Source organism: Oratosquilla oratoria, chromosome 21, assembly GCF_046742065.1.
Source record: "Oratosquilla oratoria isolate Oo_2021 chromosome 21, ASM4674206v1, whole genome shotgun sequence".
Lineage (NCBI taxonomy): Eukaryota > Metazoa > Arthropoda > Malacostraca > Stomatopoda > Squillidae > Oratosquilla > Oratosquilla oratoria.
The window spans coordinates 59,738,211-59,759,777 of record NC_134797.1 but is presented as its reverse complement, the minus strand read 5'-3'; the positions used below and the strand labels follow the sequence as shown (position 1 = coordinate 59,759,777).

General features: G+C 40.9%; 2 protein-coding genes across 4 annotated transcripts in view; one reads left to right on the top strand and one right to left on the bottom strand.

Moving 5' to 3' along the window:
* Positions 1 to 5,347, top strand: part of ValRS (Valyl-tRNA synthetase) — a 51,024-nt gene extending 45,677 nt beyond the window's left edge. For both annotated transcript variants that reach the window (XM_076205040.1, XM_076205039.1), the window contains one exon: positions 5,174 to 5,347. In XM_076205040.1, coding sequence (XP_076061155.1) covers positions 5,174 to 5,284 — 111 coding nt within the window. In that variant the 3' untranslated portion in view covers positions 5,285 to 5,347. The remainder of the gene's footprint in view (positions 1 to 5,173) is intronic.
* LOC143036971 (INO80 complex subunit C) lies at positions 5,333 to 21,125 on the bottom strand. Of its 2 annotated transcripts, none has more exons than XM_076205041.1 (4): positions 20,925 to 21,125; positions 15,876 to 15,975; positions 13,140 to 13,207; positions 5,333 to 5,547 (listed from the first exon to the last, which is right to left on the bottom strand). In XM_076205041.1, the coding sequence occupies exons 1-4, from the start codon at positions 20,985 to 20,987 to the stop codon at positions 5,416 to 5,418; spliced, it is 363 nt and encodes a 120-aa protein (XP_076061156.1). In that variant the 5' UTR covers positions 20,988 to 21,125; the 3' UTR covers positions 5,333 to 5,415. The 2 variants fall into 2 exon arrangements, with proteins under 2 accessions (XP_076061156.1, XP_076061157.1); XM_076205042.1 differs by lacking the exon at positions 20,925 to 21,125 and adding an exon at positions 20,841 to 20,915.
* Between the last annotated feature and the right edge of the window lie 442 nt (positions 21,126 to 21,567).

The following is a 21,567-nucleotide window of genomic DNA, read 5'->3' as shown; positions in this document are numbered from 1 at the left end:
TGTCCCACCCCCCACTCTTGTTACTGTCCTGTACCACTTCTCTGAATATTCATTTTCTTATTTTGTCAAACCCTATGGTGGGGTAGAAAGAATACTGTCACCAAGTGTTCCCACTTCAGTTGTAAAAGGCGACAAAAACAGGATGGGGATAGGACTAGGCATCCTTCTCTCTGTAGCCCCAAAGGGGACATTCCTAAAATAAGCAAAGGCATAAGAGGGTCTGGGTCTTTTAATGTGCATGGATGTGGTACAGATGAGAGTAGAAGGGAAGAGAGAGGCAGTATGTGTTGGCATTGAGTGAAACTAAGTTGAAAGGGAGGGGTGAGTTTGAGTTTGGGAGGGTCTCAGAAGTGAAGAAAGGACAAGGGAGAAAAGGGGTGGCTATACTACTGAACAGATAGGTAATCATGTGGAGTGGAAGGAGGTTTCTTCAAAGTTAGTGTGGATGATAGTGAAACTGGGGAAGGAAATGTGGGTTTTTGTAAGTGCACAGGAAAGGATATATTTAAATGAGTGCATAGACAGTTTAAGGAGAAAGGTCAATGTAATGGTATTGGGAGACCTTAATGCTAGAGTAGAAAATGAACCAATAGATGGAGTGGTTGGGAACTGGAGTTCCAGGAAAAAATTGTAGTGGAGAGTTGGTGATGTCTAGAAAGCAAATACAATGTTTAGGAAGAAAGTAAAAAATAAACACACATAGGAGAGGGTTGTGGAAGAGTGGTAAATAGGGCATTAATGGACTATAGTGGTAACCAGGAGAATAGTAGGAAGAGTTATGGATATACATATTCTAAGGGGAGAAAGTGGGGAATATCAGATCATTTTTTGGTGGAAGGTAAGTTAAGTTGAGTGGAGGAAAAGGACAGGAGGGAGTTGCAAGGTATGCAAAACAAGGAGGAAAGATATGAGTGGTAGGATAAGGAAGCATTCAGAGATGAGGTGAAGGCAATTGTTAGGATAGCAGGTAAGCCACCGCCACCTGGGAGTCATGTAGAATGTCTAAAAAGGAGAGGTACAGTAATGGATTGGCTGGTGAGGTTTTCTAATGTGTTTAAACAACTGCCTGTATTTCCCCTTTACAAGGGTGTAGTAATTTCAGTTTCTTGAGCATAGTTGGGAAGACTTATGGGAGGGTTTTGATTGAGAGGATTAGTAGAAAGTAAAATGTAAGTAACAGTGTGGGTTTAGGACAGGTAGGGGTTGTATTGATCAGATTTTTGTGGTAAGACAGATATGTGAGAGTTTTAGGAAAAGGCAAGGGTTTTTTGGGGCTTTTATGGGTTTGTAAAAGGCTTATGACAGGGTAGACAGGAAGGCACTGTGGGAGGTATTACAGATATGGGATAGGAGGAAAACTGTTAAGATCAGTCGAGAGATTTTACAAGAGGAGTAAAGCCTATGTTAGGATTAGAAATGGAGAGAGTGAGTGAGTGGTTTGAAGTAAAGGTGGGACTTCACCAGGGATGTGTCCTGTCACCATGGCTGTTAGAATTTATAAATGGATGGGGTGGTGCAAGGGTAATGGGTCAGGAATTGGAGATATTTTAAGTAAATTGAGAAAAGTGGGAGATAAACCAGTTGTTTGCTGATGACACTGCATTTATGGCAGGATCAGAAAAGGGATTGAGGAAGTTTGGGAAGGTGTGCAAAAGGTGGGTAAAAGTAAGGTGATGAGATGTACAAGGGGTGAAAGTGGCAGCAGACTGGAAAAGAAGTGAGTATTAAGGGAAAGAGACTGGAGGAAGTGGATAGTTTTAGATACTTTGATGCGAATATGGTGGGAAAGGGAAGAGTGGAGGTAGATGTAGATTGAGAGAAGCAACTAAATGCCTTGGGGGATTAAAAAGTGTAATGAGAAATAGACATTTGGGAATGGATGATATGAGGAGATTGTATGGTGTGATTGTGGTGACAATACTGTATGGGGCAGAGATATGGAACATAAGAGATGCGTTGATTGAACGTGTTTGAGATGATCGGGGTTACTAGGCTAGATAGTGTGAGTAACAATGTGAGGAGGAGAATGGTGGTGGAAACAGAGTTGGGAGACAGGGTTGATGAAAGAGTATTGGGATGGTTTGGACACATGGAAAGAACGAGTGAAGAAAGATTACTAAAAGAGGTGTGGAAGGTAGAGGTGGAAAGGGTGAACATGATAGGTGACCAGAGATTGGATGGAAGGGGGTTAAGGGGGCATTGGGAAAGAGTGGAATGTCTGTTGAGGAAGGACAGAAGATAGGGGTGAATGGAGAATTGTTGTGTATGGATGATGCTGTGATGCATGAAAGGGAGTGGATGGGGGTGAGGCAGTATGTGTGAAAAATAATTTGATGCAGCCCGAAGGGATTTCTCTCCATCTTCTCTTTTTTTGAATGAGGGGACAAAGGAGGTTCACCAATTAAATGAAGTTGCCTTGCTATGGATGTGCTGTGTCTTGTGACACTACTGACCCAGGACAATGGGCAAGATGCAGGGATGACCTGTCATCCAGGAGGAGCCAAGATAAGAGGGAGGGAGGTGGTTGAATGGGAGTGGAGTATGTGGGAATGGAATAGGAGGGAGTGGATTTTATGCCTTTGTTTTTTGGCTACCTCCCTAATAAGGAGGAAAAAATACTTAGGTATATGTACATACATATACTAAAGGATTTTTCCCCCTAACAAGGGAGGTAGCAAAAAAAACAAGGGCTCAAAATCCACTCCCACGCATGCCGTCCTCACATACTCCACTCTTATTCACCCAGCTCCCTCCTCCTGGATGATGGATCATCCTTGCATCTAGCCCACTGCCCTGGGTCAGGAGCAGTGTCGCAAGACACAGCACATCCACAGCAAGGCCGTTTCATTGAATCAGTGTACCCCGTCCCCTCATGCAGAAAAAGAGAAGATAAGGAGAAATCCCTTCGGGCTGCAGCAAATTACTTTTTCCCACATACTACCTTACCCTTTACCCACTCCCTTTCATGCATCACACCATCATCAATACAGAACCATTCTCCATTCATCCCTATCTTCTGTCTTCTCCTGTCCTTCCTCAACAGACATTCCTGTCTTTCCCAATGCTCCTTTTAACCCCATCCATCCATCTCATCCTTGGTCACCCTCTCATGTTCACTCCTTCCACACCTGTTTTAGTAATCTCTTTTCTTTCATTCTTTCCATGTGTCCAAACCATCCCAATACTCTTTCATCAAACCTATCTCCCAACTCCCTTTCCACCCCTGTTCTCATCATCTTGTTTCTCACTCTAGCCAAGTAACCCATGTTATACTTCTTGGGCACCTCATCTCAAACACAATGAAACTCATCTCTTATATTCCATGTTTCTGCCCCATACAGCACTGTCGGCACAATCATTCCTTCATACAATCTCCTCTTAGCATTCATTCCCAAATGTCTATTTCTCATTACACTTTTTAATCCCCCAAGGTACTTGCTTCTGTCAATCTACATTCTACCTCCCTTTCCCGCCACATTTGCACCCAATTATCTAAAACAATCCACTTCCTCCAGTCTACCCTAATACTAACTTCAGTCTGCTGCCACTTTCTCCCCTTGTACATCTCACCTTACTTTTACCCACATTTATCTTCAACTTCCTTCTTTTGCACACCTTCCCAAACTCCATCACTAACTTCCCCAATTCCTCCTCTGATCCTGCCACAAGCACAGTGTCGTCAGCAAACAAGAACTGGCTTATCTCCCACTTTTCTCTATTTCCTTTATCTATCTCCAATCCACGACCATCCATGTATAAATTGAACGGCCAAGGCAACATAACACATCCCAGTGAAGTCTCACCTTTACCTCAAACCACTCTCTCCATTTCTGATTCTAACACAAGCTCTACTACTCTTATAAAAAATCTTGACTGCTCTTAACAGCTTTCCTCCTATCACATATATCTGCAATACCTCTCACAGTGCCTTCCTGTCTAACCTGTCATAAGCTTTTTCCAAATCCATAAAAGCCCAAGACAGCCTTACCTTTTCCTAAAGCTTCCTCACATATGTCTTGCCACAAAAATCTGACCCATTCAACCCCTACCTGTCCTAAACCTCACCTATTACTCCCTCTGTTCCTCTCCAAATCATCTCAATCAAAACCCTCCCCACAAGCCTTCCCAACTACATTCAAAATACCAATTCCTTTGAAACTACTATACTTACACTTGTCCCCCTTTACCTTGTGGAGTGGAACTATACAGACCCTCTTTAAATAACCTCACCAGCCAGTCCACCATCACTGTACCTCCATTTTCAGACATTCTACACGACACCCATCCAACCCAGGTGGCTTACCTGCTGTAATCATAACTGCCTTTACTTCATCTTTCCTTATTTCTCCTCCATTTTCCTCACTCATCACTGTAATTTTTGTTGTACTTCCCACTGCAACTATATTGTGCCTCTGCAAAATGAGAAATGAATATTCAGAGAAGTGGTACAGGACAGTAACAAGAGTGGGGGGCAGCATAATGGAGGGACAGTCACAGTATAATAAAGTATCATCATTTCCTCTACCACAGACAAAATGATATGTAGCTCTGGTCTGTAGGGATGCCCCATATAGACCCTAAAGTATCAGCTACCTGCTGCTGAGCAGCTTTCAACACCACACACACATGCACAACACACACTGGAGAGGTGGTGTTTCGGTCTATGGATGAAAAGACTTGAAACCATGATCTGTCCAAGACTAAAAGCACTGGGTCTGCTAACACAGAGATCTACTGATTAAAGATGGGATGGCTTTAAGAGGTCATGAGAATGAATAAAGACTACATTTCTAATGGATGTGAAAAGATGCTGGAAGTGTACATAAATTTGAGGCTTAGTGAAAAAAAAGAGAATTGTCAGAGATGCAGTTGACAAGACTAGATTCATCATACTCTTTGGCAAGATCACACCTCATGGAAGCTTAGCTAGGAACAGACGGAAAAGATTAGCTAAATTACCTCACTGATTCTAAGGAAGGGAAGGGGGGGGGAGGGAAACTTGGAAGTGTAAGGACAAGTGAGCCTGATATTTTCTGTTTAGTGAAGATACAACAAACTTGTTGCTTGTTTTAGAGGCTAGGGAGCTTGTTGGCAATGAAGATATTTCATTAATTGAAATTTAAAATGTAAAAGCACATTGTATTAATGCAGTTAATATTTTTCATTTTTACAGGTGCCTGAAAGCATCCGTCAGAAGAACTGTGAGAGAGCAGAGGAATTACAAGGAGAAATAGAAAAGAATGCAGATGCATTGAAGCAGTTAGGAACCATGGAAATAGAGTAATCTATGTAGATTTTGCAGAGGTAGTTAAGGTTTAATATGGCCATTAAAAATCTTTTATCTATTTTTATTTGTTTTTCCTTCCCTCTACCAATACAATATCAAGCACTTGGACTAAAATTAATTGCTATATCTTAGCCCACAATACTGCTTGCTTTCCGCAGTTCTAAAAGTCCTGATACAATATCAAGTGGCAGATCCCGCACTCGGTGAAACTCTGTCGTGTCAGCATACCTTAGTTTTGTCAGTGGATCAGTGTACTTTGCCTGAAAATAATAAAAACCACATTTTAAAATCTTATTGAATAATAGATTTAGAAGCATGATGGTCCAAGTGTAAACCTCTATCACCTGTAACTGAGAGGTGGATTAACAGTTTATTCAGCTGTTCTGTTCCACTCTCAGAAATATTAATGTTACAAATTAATCTTATGAACAGGAATGGATTTTATTCAATTAAAGGCATATGTGTATATATATATATACACACACACTCCATTCAAACAAGATTACACTCAATTTCTACAATGCTTGTACTCATTTAAGCAGTTTATATTAAGCACCTCCCTACCTTCTGTCCTACCCTCCCAATCTACCTTCCACCAAAAAATGCCATATTACCCCACCCTCTCCTCTTAGAACATTTACATCCCTAACTCTCCTACTATTCTCCTGGTTACCACTATATAGTCCATTAATGGCCTATCTACCACCCTTCCATCCACCACCCTCTCCCACGTGTACCTATGCTTGAATTTCTTCCCAAACACTGTATTTACTATCATCAACTCTCCCTCCAGAAAAACCTCCTGGAACTTTACACTTCCCAACCACTCAGTTACTTCCCCAAATCTATCCAAAAAGCCCCCCTTTCCTCTACACTCCTGTCAATACCAGGCCCACATCTCCCTAGTTTCACCCTCATCCCTCTATATACCAAGGGCTTTTCCCCCCTTATCAGGGAGGTAGCTGAAGTAAAAAGGCATATACCCATTCCTGAGACACATACAATCCAAAAATATAATTGGGACAGGTATTAATACATATACCAAGGCTTTTTCCCCTTTAAAAGGGAGGTAGCCAAAAAGGAAAAGGCATAAAACCATTCCTACCCATTCCATCCCTGAATACACTCCACACCCCTCCACCCTCCCTCTCATCTTAGCACCTCCTGGATGACGGATCATCCCTACACCTTATCCACTGCCCTGGGCCAGAAGCAGTGTCGCAAGACACAGCACATCCACAGCAAGGCCGCTTCATTAAATCGGCGACCCCCCTCTCCGTCCCCCCATGCATAAAGGAGAAGACGGGGAGAAATCCCTTCGGGCTGCGTCAAATTTTGCCCACACATACTACCTCACCCCCCTGCCCATTCCACCTCATGCATCACAACATCATCCATATACAACCATTCTCCATTCACCCCTGTCTTCTGTCCTCTCCCGTCCTTCCTCAACAGACATTCCCCTCTTCCCCAAGGCCCCCTTCACCCCATCCATCCACCTCATCCTAGGACGTCCCTTCATGTTCAGTGCTGTTGGCACAATCACTCCTTCATACAGTCTCCTCTTAGCATCCATTCCCAAATGTCTATTCCACATTACACTTTTTAATCCACCAAGGCATTTACTCTCTTCTCTCAATCTACATTCTACCTCCACCTTCACTCCACCTTTTCCTGCCACATTTGCAGCCAAGTATCTAAAACTATCCACTTCCTCCAGTCGCTCTCCCTTAATGCTCACTTCCAGACTACTGCCACTTTCACCCTTTGTACATCTCATCACCTTTTACTCACATTTATCTTCAGCTTTCTTCTATCACACTCTCCCAAACTCAGTCACCAACTTCCTCAATCCCTCCTCCAATCCTGCCACAAGCGCAGTGCCGTCCACTTTTCTCCATTTTCTTTGACCATCTCTAATCCCTGACCCACTACCCTTGCATTTACCTCTCGCACTACCCCATCCATGTATAAGTTGAACAGCCAGGGCAACATAACGCATCCTTGACGAAGTACCACCTTTACCTCAAACCACTCACTCTCTCCATTTCTAATCTTGACACAAGCTCTACTACTCTCATAAAAACCTTAACAGCTCTTAGAAGCTTTCCTCCTCTCCCGTATATCCACAAAACCTCCCACAGTGCCTTTCTGTCTACCCTGTTGTAAGCCTTTTCCAGGTCCATAAAGGCCCAAAAAACATCCTTCCCCTTTCCTATAGCTTTCTCACATATCTGTCTTACCACAAATCTGATCTACACAACCTCTACCCGTCCTAAATCCACACTGTTCCTCACCAATTCCCTCTGTTCCTCTCCTAATGCTCTCAATCAAGATCCTCCCATAAGCCTTCCCAACTACACTTAACAAGCTAATCCCTCTGAAACTACTACATTCACACTTGTCCCCTTTTCCCTTGTAAAGTGGAACTATACAGGCACTCCTCCAGTCCTCCGGCACTCTACCCTCTCTCCAGCAAACATTAAATAACCTCACCAGCCAGTCCACCATCACTGTACCTCCTTTTTTTTAGACATTCTGCATGGCATATCCAGACCAGGTGCCTTACCTGCTTTCATCATCTTAACCCCTTCCATACGGTGCCGCATATGTAGGCGGCATGAGGAGCAAGTGGATACGCGAGGCTGCCATATCGGCGTCTTGATTATATTTATTGTAGTTGCCCCTGCGTAATGACATACTCTCTAAACTGTCTTCATCACATTTTCTATGGTTATCAAAATTCATGGGTGAAAGAGAGAACGATCCATATAAGCGGTGACTATATCTTATGATGCGAGTATTATTACGACACATCGTACGTCTGGCAGCTAATGCTGCCCGCGAGATTTTGAACCGTACTGAAGAGGTTAACAACTGCCTTCACTTCATCCTTCCTTATTTCTCCTCCATTTTCCTCACTCATCACTCTCATTTTCTTAGCATTTCCCACTGCAGCTATCTTTCCCTCCCTATCCTCCTTCACATTTAGCAACTCCCTAAAATATTCTCCCCATCTTCCCCTTACTGCCTTCTCTTCCATTATCATCTCTCCATCTGCACCTTTTACCTTTTCTTTACTTGATTCGCCTCCTCTTCCTCTCTTAATTTCTTTCCAAAACATCTTTTTATTACTTTCAAAATTTTGTCATACTCTTACCCCACTTCACATCTGCTCTCCTCTTTGCCTCCTTTACCTTTTGCTTTACTTCTCTTTTCTTTTCTTTGTACCTCTCATATGACTCCCTCGTCCTATTTTGTAACCAATCTGTGAAAGCTCACTTCTCTTCTACAACCTTCTTTGTTTCCTCATCCCACCATTCACTACCCTTTCTTCTATTTCCTCCTGTCCTTCTTGTTCCACACACCATCTTTGCACACCTTATGACTCCCTCCTTGAACCATCCCCATTCCTCCTCCACACCTAGCTCTACTCTATCCTTCACTCCCTCCCACTCCTTCAGCTTCTTTTTGTACTACTTTTCATTTTCATTTAAAGAGTTGACTCTAAGCACCTCCCTACCTTTTGTCCCTTTCCTCTTCCTCCATCTATCCTCCACTCTCAACTTACCTCCACTAAAAAATTATTTGATATTCCCCCACCCTCTCCCCTTAGCACATGTACATCCTTAACTCTTCCTATCATAATCCTATTTACCACTACATAGTCCATCAACGCTCTATGTACCACCCTTCCCTCCACCACTCTCTCCCATGTGTACTTATGCTTGACTTTCTTCCGAAACACTGTATTTGCTATCATCAACTCTCTAAGACACATTTCCACCATCAACTCTCCACTATGATTCTTTCCTGGAACTCCACATTTCCCAACCACTCCATCAATTGGATCATTTCCTACCCTAGCATTAAGGTCTCCCAGTACTATTACATTGATATTTCTCCCTAAATCCTCTATGCACTCATTTAAATCTATCTAAAAAGCCTCCCTTTCTTCTACACTTCTCACTGCCAGGCCCATATGCACTTACAAAAACCCGCATCTCCTTTCCCAGTTTCACCTTCATCCACATTATCCTTGAGGAAACCTTCTTCCACTCCACTACACTTTTACCCATCTCTTCACTTACTAGTATAGCTACCCCTTCCCTCTCTCGCCCTCTCTTCACTCCTGATAACCTCCCACTTACACTCGCCAACACATCCATCTTTCTTATCACAAACATACTACCTATCTCTTCCCTTTCACTCTCATCTGTACCACATCCACGCACATTAACCACTTCCATACGGTGACGCCTACGTAGGCGTCATGAGGAGCAAGTGGGTACGCGATGATGCCAATGTCGGCGTCTTGATTATATTTATTGTAGTCGTACCTACATAACCTCCATTCTCTCTAAACTGGCTTCATCATATTTTCTATGGTTATCAAAATTCACGGGTGAAAGAGAATGAACGATTGAGCACTGACTTTATTTTTTATAATGCAATTATTATGACGCAACATCACACGTCGAGCAGCTAATGCTGCCAGACGTGCGATGTGCCCCGGAGTGAAGAGGTTAAAAGACCCAAACCTTAGGGTGCTGGTCAGAAAACTCCCAGACCCTCTTATGCCTTTGCTTTTTCTTGTAGGAATGTCCCCTGTGGGGCTACAAGGAGAAGGATGCCTAGTCCCAATCTCCGTCCCTTTCTTCTCGCCTCTTACGATCCAAGTGGAATTACTTGGTGGCAGTATTCTTTTCCCCCACCACAGGATTGTTTGTTAGCAATTTTTAATAGTTTTGTCAGAATATAAAATCTTGGAGGTAGCCAGTCAAGGCATGCACTCACTCCCATCCACCACCCCTGTTTCCCTCTCATCTTAGCTCCTCACATATGCAAGGTCATCCCGGTCTCCTACACATGACCCAGGTCAGAAGCAATGCAGCAAGATAATTTTGGCAAATGGAGAGAATGAGAAGAAAGATTTGCAAAAAGATTGTGAAAAGCAGAGGTGGAGTTAACTTGAGGAGATGACTGAGCTGAAGATGAGATGGATGGCTTCAGTAAAAGAGGCTTTGAACAAGAGGGGAATATCTGTTGAGCTGAGAAGGGAGAAGGCAAGGGATAGGGGTGAGTGGAGAATGGTTGAGTAAGGATAATATTTTGAAGCAGGCTAAAAGGTCTCGGTCTTTTCTATCTTCCACATGAGGGGACAAGGAGGGAGGATCACCATGTAAGTGAAGCGGGCCTGCTGTCTCTTGGCAAATTACTTCTGACCTGGGCAGTGGGCAGTAGACAGTGATGACCCTCCATCCACAAGGATGGGAGGGAAACAAGGGAGGGTGGTGGATGCAATGGGTGCATGCCTTGACTGGCTACTTCTCTCATAAGGGGGATGAAGCCCTTGGTATACAGACAGAACACCTTGGAGGATGAAGCCTTTCACTGAATGTACAAAGTTATAGCCAACATACACAAAAGCATCAGATATTCATATCAACGTCAAATGGTTAACAAACTTCATAACAGGAAGACAGTGCAGAGTAAAGGGGTTATCACACTGGGCTATTTTTCCTTACACATCCTACCTCCAACCTGATTTCTGCCAGTACCTCAAACACCTCCAAGTTTGTTTATGCTGATCTCCAGCTCCAGCAACAATGGCAGACTTCAAGATGACAGGCTTCTATTTGAGAAGAACAGTCACCACAGCACCTACATTTTCACTGAAAAGAACTTAAAGGCAGAGATGTGCGTAGAGGCAGCAGTGGTTAGCAAGGTCAACTGACTTGTTCATTTTTTTTTTTTCTTATTCATACTTCTTATTCTATGGCAAGTTTGCAAGAAATAGAATGACAAAGGCAAACTATTTTGTTTTCTCAACAATTTACACAGAATGTCATATGACTTTGAATTTTCCTCCAACATATCCAATTCCTTCCTGAAAGCTGTGAGCTCCCAACCTGCTCCAACAGTTGTCAGAAAAAGTGCTGGAGGTGGGCGATACCACTGATGACTTGGAGTTTTGAGGAAAAATAGCCCCATGTGATAACCCCTTAACCCAAAACAACCAAATCTTAGGAAAGTCCCTCTTGGTGCAATATCATTACTGTTAAATCTTTTCATAGGTGATCTCCCACCTCTAGAACCAGAATTACACATCAATGTTCTCCCATATGTGAATGACCTGACAATAATAACACAGTTTAATAAATACAAAATTGCAACAAAGAACACCCATGCCTAAGTCAACTAGTTCTTGCCTATTTCCTTCTTAAATCTAAATTTGTCCAATTTAAATCCATTATTGCAAGGCCTGCCATGTCTTAATATGATGACCTTGTTTGTAGTACCCACTTGAACACCTATTAGATCACCCTGCACTCTGCATCTTTCCAGAGAGTGCCCATGAATCATTTTGGTCATTTTCCTATGTACTGATTCTAGTGAAGTGATGTGGACTAGGACTGAGACCAAAACTGTACTGCATAGTCAAGGATGGGTCTAACTTATGCTAGATTGAGTTTGATAATTACCTCTGCATTTCTAATTGTAACAGTCCTAGCAATGAAACCTCATGCTCTGTTAGCTTTATTCCTGGCACTAATGCACTGTTTCCTGGATTTAAGGTCAGGACTCACTAGAATTCCCAAGTCTCTCTCGCACCCAGTTTTCTCTAAAAACATGTTATCTAAGCTATATCTATTTTCAGGGTAATGTAACCCTATGTTTAACATGTTGCAATTTGAGCTATTGAAGTCCATTTGCCACTTCACTGACCATGTGAACAATTTGTTGAGATCATCCTCCAAAATCTTGGCATCATCTGACCTAATTAGGTGTTCTATTTTAGTGTCATCTGCAAACTTACTAACATCACTATCAATCCCATTGTCCAAGTTGTTTATGTACGTAATGAACAATAAGGGACCCAAGACTGAGCCCTGAGGAACTCCACTAGAAACACTTCCCCATTTGGATTTTACATCATTTATGGTGACATGCTGTCTTCTGTCACTGATCTAAGTTCTAATCCATTCTAACACATTTCCTCCTATGCCATGTGCTTTGATTTTATTTAGTCTCTGGTGGGGCACCTTGTTGAATGCTTTGCTTAAGTTAATGTACATTGTAACTATCATTGTTATCTGATGCCTTACTTTAATGTAAAAAGATAGAAGATTAGTCACAATGTCTTACCCTTGGAGAAACCATGCTGTGAATCACAAATCAAATTATGTCTTTCGGTGTGATCTTCGATTCTATTAACTATTACTGATTCAAGCATTTTACCTATAACTGATGTCAAACTGATTGGCCTGTAGTTGCATATAGATAGTTTATCTCCCTTTTTGAAAAGGGGAATAATGTTTACCTGCCCCCAAGCAATAGGCACAAAACCAGTGTCTACTTATTAGATATTTCTGTTAACTTGTAGCAGATTTCAAATTTACACTCTTTAAGCAGTCTCAAAAAATTCCATCTGGACCTGGGGATTTTGTAGCTTTAAGACTTTTAATCTGTTTGACTACTACCTTACTAATGCTGATATTAGATAGTATACTTTCTTCCTTCATACCAAGTCACTGCTGTATTATTCATTCTCTTTCACTGAGTAATAATAAACAAAAAAAATGTGATCAAGCCAGTTCACAGAATTCAGTGGTCACTCAGCTACCACTACAAAATAAATATAATCAAGACGCCAATGCCGGCATCCTTGTATATCCACTTGCACCTCATGACACCCATGTAGTCATCATCGTATGGAAAAGGTTAAGTTGTCTGGGTATGGCTTCAGTAGCATTACCATAATGATGGGATCAACAACTATGCACTGAAAACCCAAACAACTGCATAATAACAAAATAAAATATGCAATTAACAACTTGTTGAATCTTACTGGTAAACCGGATATGTCTGAATACTTTTTCCCTGGAGTGAAAGCAGGTGGGGCATCAATACTGCTGTCTGTAATAAAGAAAAATACAGTACTATAGTTAGTCAATGAGCTATTTCTTAACTTGACATCTTGCAAAAAGAATTTTGTACAATTTATTCATTTAAAAACAAGTCTTCCAGTTTTCACATATATATACCAAAGACTCCCCTGTGGGAGGTAGCCAAAAAACAAAGGCATAAACCCACTCCCACCTATTCCATCCCCAACCCCAACATACTCCACTTCCATCCACCTCCCTCCCTCCTATCTTGGCTCCTGGATGATGGGTCATCCCTGCATCTTGCCCACTGCCCTGGCTCAGAAGCAGTGTTGCAAGACACAGCACATCCACACCAGAGAAGAGGTGAAGACAGAGGAGTGATGAGGACCGAGGAGCGAGGACTAGAAATGAGGTCAACTTCCTAACAGTGACCAAAAACCCTTGTTTGACAGCCCCACAGCTTAACCCCTTCCATACGGTGCCGCACACGTAGGCGTCATGGGGAGCGAGTGTATTCGCGAGGCTGCCATATCGGCGTCTTGATTATATTTATTGTAGTCGCCCCTCCATAATGACATTCTTTCTAATTCTTTTGTAATCGCATTTTCTATGGTTATCAAAATTCACGGGTGAAGAGAGAACGATCGATATAAGCGGTGACTATATTTTATGATGCGAGTATTATTACGACACGTCGTACGGCTGGCATTGGCTGCTGCCACTGTGATCTAAGTCCATGACGCCTACGTGTGCGGCACCGTATGGAAGGGGTTAAAGATATCACCCCATGATGCTGGAAACCATTGCAGTTTGCACCATAAAACACTAACTTTAAAAAACCTGGTGCTATCCAGCTGCACCATTACCAAAAAGCCATTTCTTACTGACACCATGAGGAAGAAATGCTTTAATTTTGCCAAGAAATATAAAAATTGACACCTCAGCAGTAGAAGGTGATGTGGTCTGATGAAAGCACCTTCCAAGCCTATCCATCCTGTAAAGGAGAAACAACCCTTTTCTGTCAGCCAGTACAACCCTGTCTACACAATACAAACAGTAAGCCACCCACAGGTATGGTGTTGGGGGTGTTTTAGAGGTAGTTCTGGTCATGGTGGTCTCTACTTCCTTCCTAAGGGCCAAATGATGATTATTATGCACTTTTATGGATGCATGGCTGCACCACTTTCATGTGTGATTTTGCACCATGCCACAAGGCAAGGAAAGAAACAAAGTTTCATGCTGATAACATATCAATGTTATGTATTGGCCCTCTAACATGCCTGACCTCAATCTTATTGAAAATTGTAGGCAAGTAATGAAAAGGAAACTTGCCGAATCCAAGTCAACCTGAAACACATCATGGATGAAATCAAACTTCTGTGGGTGGAAACGTCTCTGGATTACTTTATCAAACTTGCCCATAGCATGCCTAAATGTCTCAGCATGGTGATTAAAGCCATACAAGAAGATTACATGTAACTAGACAGCCATGAAAAGGACATTGGTAACAAATGTGGTGTTTAACCACTTCATGCTGGGCCAAAATCTCGCGGGCAGCATTAGCTGCCAGACGTACAATGTTGCGTCATAATACTCGCATTATAAAAAATAAAGTCACTGCTGTATCGATCGTTCTCTCTCTCACCCGTGAATTTTGATAACCATAGAAAATATGATGAAGCCAGTTTACAGAGTATGGGGGTCACGCGGGTACAACTACAATAAATATAATCAAGACGCTGATATGGCAGCCTCGCATACCCACTTGCTCCTCATGCCACATACATAGGCGTCACCGTATGGAAGGGGTTAAATCAATGAAAGGAATGGATAAGATTGGATGGGGATGAATGTATGTCATGAGGTCACAAGAAATTAATGGTAAAAGACTACAATGTAGACCATGTAAGGATAATGAGAACAAATGAAGACTAAATTGACACACTGTATATTACAATTTGGTAAACAGACATGAGCATATGGTGGAGGATCTCTAGCAAAACCCTGAGAAAGTGATCAGTTTTCTCCAACTCGTGTCATAATCCATTGATGCCTTGGGATACCTATCAACAGTCCCTTTACAGAAGTACATTTTTCAGATTTTTGTTCTAGCAAGTCTCAATTTGTGAAGTGAGGTATGCTCGAGATAAATGGTATCATCATCATGACCCAGTTATGGTCTACAACTACACAAAAATATAAAAAGTAAATCATTATAGTAAAGGGGTTAATATAATTTATATGTAATAAATAGAAACTCCCATTTGCTAAAATATGTATTCAAAATAAATCCAATATCTTTTCCAATGAAAATTATGTGGTTCATGAATTTTCCTACAAAATTTCAAACTATGCATTACAAAGATATAAAATGATTTTGTAGAAGGTTTAGTTAAGACACAAACCAAATACACCTAAGTCTCTAAATCCAACACTTGTCAAATGCCACCATACAGACGTTTAGGCCCGAGATATAAACCCGCCTGAGGAATTGGAGGTCTTATGTCCTGTGCCAATTCCCTAAGTGGGTTTATGTCCTGGGCCCAAACGTCTGCACTAGAGGCAGTTGGCGAGTGTCTATACCTAGATGTGTTACACTCAATTTCATAAGAACTGATGAAAATGACAACTATAAACTAAAATTTGATCAAATAAGTTCAAAACTGTTTAGGTTAAATAGCTTCTGGAAAACTTACAAAGTACAGCATCTTGAGGCCATAAACCATTACGTTCCATTGCATAGATTTGCTTGAGATTCTTCCATGCTCGCTTCTTGCTGTTCCGTCCCCTGGAATGCTGTTGGAATACAAAGACAACTTTGTCAACCATTATAATGATACAATGAAGGGTTGAGAAAACATTATACCTGTAGAGAATAATAATAATAATAATTATTATCCTGAGTTTTACTGAGTGGAAAACCTGCAGTCCCATAATGGTTTGCATCAGTTCCTGGGCCCCACACCAGATCTCTCTGGGAAGAAACTTTGGACTGTTGTCAGTGTTCTATTTGTCTGGGGCCATTTCTATGTCACCAGATGAAAGTAGCAGGAGTGTATTCATTGGCTGTCAGCCCTCTATGTGAGAAAAGGTGTTAGAAATGCAGTTGAAGTTTATATATATATATATATATATATATATATATATATATATATATTGAAGAAAATAGCAATTGATGCATTGATGATCTTCTTGTGTAGTTTCAATACGTCTAACTATAGACTTAGCTTCAGTTGGAAAAGTGCTAATCTAGAAATTGAAAGAGCCACACAAGTCTTAGTAAATAATGGCTATTCCAACCAAGACATTTCCAAGGTCATCAAAAGGCAAATCAACAAATGGTACGACCAAGCTCCAGTCCTCCCCAATTCAGGCGAAAACATCAAATTATTCTACAAATCCCACATGACTACAGAGTACAAAACTAAAGAGAAAATCATCAGTCAAATCTTCAAACATCATGTCAAACCTGCCAATCCTGTCGAGCGGGTGGACTTCGTCATCTACTACAAAAACAAGAAAACTTCGAATTTCCTACTAAAGAATAACCCTTTCCCCGCTCCTTTTGAGTTGCAATGCAGTCATCTAGTGTATGAATTCTCTCGTAAACAAGGGAACTGTTTGTCCCTTCATTCTTCATACATAGGATACTGCACAACTAAACTCTCAAGAAGAATTACATTACACTTACAAAATGGTACACCTAAGACACACACAGAATCTCATCACAACACTACTCTTACCAGACAGACCATGGCTGAAAACACTAAAATCATAGGACAGGCCCAAGATACAAGACGGCTACAGATCCTTGAGGCCCTCCTCATATGAGACAAGATGCCCACCATGAACCTTTAGTCACAGGAATTCATGGTCATACCGTCCGCTAGGAGAGATGTGCTTCACCCGAAGTCTAATACGCGACTGATGACCCCTACTCCCTGACGCATCGTTCCAAGCCCCTGATTGGCTGACCCATATAAGGCATTCTGTTTGCCCATAGGTTCCCTCACACCACAATTTCCTATTGGTTCTCTTTATATTCACTATGATCCTCTCTTTTAGTATATAAGTCTATGTATTCTGACCTTTGTCATTGCTTTTGAAAATGTACACAGTGTACAAAACGTCAAGCTCCAGTAAAACGCTACTCTTCTCCCTTCTGAGTTTGAATCATGTCCTTTGGACCAGCGATAGCAAACTTACCTCCTGAAGCCAAGTCTATAGTTAGACGTATTGAAACTCTACACAAGAAGATCATCAATGCATCAATTGCTATTTTCTTCAATGAAACCTGTCTACAGGAAAACCTGCTGCCAAAATATACAAATATATATATATATAGTATATATATAGAGAGAGAGAAAGAGAGAGATATTATATATATATATCTTGTGCCCAATTCAGAGACTGTATCAGCCCCTCAAAGGTGCATGTCTTCATATAGGCATGGGGGTTGATGGAGTTTTGAAAATGGGCAACTCTACTGTTCATCTTGAAGGAGCACCACAAGCAGGTAACTGGTCCCTTTACAGGGAATATTCAGTTAAATATAAATATGTCAACTTCAAATATAATACCAGTATTTCACATTTATTTTTCTTAAGGTATGCCCCCTGTAGCAAATCAGTACATATGAACATAAACAGACCAATAAAAATATCAATGAATATCAAAGGCAAGTGAAATCACTACAAAAGCAAAAGACAAGGAGTGGTGGTAATGGAGAATATGTCACCTAAAACACCCATAAATCAGCAAGACTATGAACAAGACACATACTGTTGAGAAATATAAAATTGTTTTTCTGACCCAGGGTAGTGGACAAGGTGCAGGGATGACCCGTCATCCAGGAGGTGCTAAGATGAGAGGGAGGGTGGAGGGGTGTGGAGTGTATTCAGGGATGGAATGGGTGGGAATGATTTTATGCCTTTTCCTTTTTGGCTACCTCCCTTATAAGGGGGAAAAAGCCTTGGTATATGTATGTATGTATATATATATTGATAAAACAAGACAAAGTGGGGGAAGTAGACGAGGATTAATGGGAGAATTTTAATGCTTAAACATTTCAACCTGTAGGGTTTTGATCACAAAGCTTTGTGATCAAGACCCTATTGGTTGAAATGTTAAGCCATTAAAATTCTCCCTTTAATCTTCATTTATTTATTTCACCTTCACTCATATATATATATGATACTTATAAAAATCACTGTGGATGTGCTGTGTCTTGCTACATTGCTTCCGAGCCAAGGCAATGGGTGGGGTACAGGGATGACCTGTCATCCATGAGTAGTAGCTAAGATGAGAGAGAGGAAAGGGTGGTGGATGGGAGTAAAATGGGTGGGAGTGAGTATATACCTTTTGACTTGGCTACCTTTCTTACTATGGGGAAAGCCCTTGGTATATGAATAGATTTATAAAGATGTTTCCCAGTCTCACAGATGCAATTCTTACCTTTTATTAGATAGCTCTTCTCATTTTGTGTATTTTTAATCATTTAGATAAGTACTGCAATTTAGTAACATCAGTAGCGATTTCTTTTTTCAATTTAATGTTTCATAGGTTCGGGCTGTAGTGTAAAGTAGTACATTTGCATGTCTGAGACAATAACAAGTGGGTGAGCCAGGTTTGGATATAAGGCAAATTCCTCTTTCTGTATTTGACGAGACATTTATTCATCAAGGCCCACAAAGAGGAAATACTCATCCATGCTTTCTTCACCCAGATGGCACAGCTCTATCCCCCACGAGGTGACCAGCATCATTGGCCATGTGCAGCACCTCCCCTTGATGCTTTGAGCAAGCAGAAGCTGGCAATGAATAGAAAGAGATTGGACAGGATTTTGGTTTTTAATTGCTGGGAAACATCTTTATAATGACCAGGTTAGGTTATGTGCAGGTGTGCTATTCTGTACTGCAGCCTCCACCAGGAAAAATGACCTTGTTTAAAAATATCACTACTTAGGTTACTATTAATTTGCGGTACATATTTATGGGGTTCAAAATATTCTGCATGATAAGATCTAACCATTGATAAAGATGAGAACTGCAACTTCAAAACTGGAAAAGTCTTCATATTTACCTACACTATATATATATATATATATATATATATATATATATATATATATATATATATATTTGTTCAGTTGTGTACATGGATGCGATATAGCATTAGAAAATTAAATATTAATTTTGAAAATTATAATACATGAACGTAATATGCAATTTTCTTGGCAGAAATAAAAATAAAAAATACCTTGCTACAAGCAAATATACTAAGGAATGAAGTCGCTAGCATAGGATCAGGACGCCATCTTGTCGTTTGTCAAATGTTGTCTGCCCGGTCCAGTTGATGCCTGGTGTACGCCCTCGGTACTTCTGCCAGTACCTCGCAAGGTATATTTTCTTGAAGGAATGCTCTGGAGCTGAAATACTTGCATTCCTTCAAGCTATGAAAAACCTATATATCCCACAATCAGAAAGAGTGATTGAACAGGCCACCAACATCCGTGACGACGGCTATCCAGATGACCTTAAATTACAGGTGCCAATTTACTAAATACTCGTTAGGTTAGACAAATTTATGATACTTTCATTTCTTCGACGTTGGCATCTATCATAACAAACATGGCATACCATTCTTCCGGCACTTTTGTTTTTTATTTTTGCCAAGAAAATTGCATATTACGTTCATACATTATAATTTACAAAATTAATAATCAATTTTCTAACGCTATATTGCATCCATGAACACAACTGAACATATACCATATATATATATATATATATATATATATATATATATATATAGCTTACTATATGTGTATATATACATATATATATATATATATATATATATATATATATATATATATATATATATATATATATATATATATATGAGCAGTGGGTAACATTCCTGCCTTGGAACACAGGAGGCCTGGGTTCAATCCCCAGTAATTGCAAGAGTACTTTTGTGGTTTCCCAACCCATCTCCACAATGGCAGACCTCAGATGTGTGGTATATCAGTGTCACATCTGTATGTTAGCATCTAATCAGTATGACTGACCCAATTACACAGATTTCAGACTTCACTCACAACCACAGCCATTCCAACATACCAAATAAACTTCACATGCACTTTCCACCATACAAACAACCTTACCAAGCAGGATTAAGTCACCATGCTGAGATACAGAGGCCCTTCAGGATACTTCAGTGGGTATCCACCTCAGATGTGTCAATATTGGATGCAATAACTTCACACATTCAAACATGATATATATACTGCACACATGAAAATCATAATTCTAACCTCCAGTGAAAGATGGGTGTAAATGTAATGGTAAAAACCTACCAATGATAATTATACATACAATTTCCATGCATGCAAACCACACCATCACACTTGCAGTTGAAGACACTATCCATGACTGTATTAGTACTGAAATAATATCAACAGAGAGAGAGAGCCGCCTGGCCACTGATTTAAACTCAGTTTAGGGCCAGTTTAAAACTGGCCCAAATGCAACCCCCACACAGGGGGGCACACCACTTCATACTAACAGTGCCCCAAACTAACAATCCCTGGACGACACAATATGTCTTCCCTAAATGACCTGTGGATCCACCCGGAATGCACTGCCTGTTAGTGTTACCTGTAAACCGCGGTCCTCTACATGTAACATGAGAAATACCAAAACCATTGCCGACTCCTACGAACTTTGAAACGTAAATCTAACCTGAAATTCAGGATTCTTGAATATTGGGTTCTTCTTCTCTTCCTTTTCTTCTTGCACTTCCATTTTTCTTCCTAAGCCTACTAACCCCGATTCATGCGATCTATTGTACAGGAAATAACGACAGTCGTCATTTGAATCGGTGTATTTGTTTACACTTGCTAAGTGTAAACAAATACACCGAAGAAAACGTGTTTGTGAACCGCTAAGTGTCACTTAGCGGTTCACAAACACGTTTTCTTATTATCTATTGTACATATAATAGAAAATGGTATAATTAAGTGGGTACCTATAGTAACTAGAATCAGTAGATTTGTCTCTCAGAAAACTCTATTAGTCAATCAATATGTTGTCCCTGATCTCTAGGGTGGCCATTTCCAAATTTCCAAAAAGGAGGACACTGCATATCGATGATTATACATACATACATATACCAAGGCTTTTTCCCCCTTACAAGGGAGATAGCCAAAAAGGAAAAGGCATAAAATCATTCCCACCCATTCCATCCCTGAATACACTCCACACCCCTCCACCCTCCCTCCCATCTTAGCACCTCCTGGATGACGGGTCATCCCTGCACCTTGTCCACTGCCCTGGGTCAGAAGCAGTATCGCAAGACACAGCACATCCACAGCAAGGCCGCTTC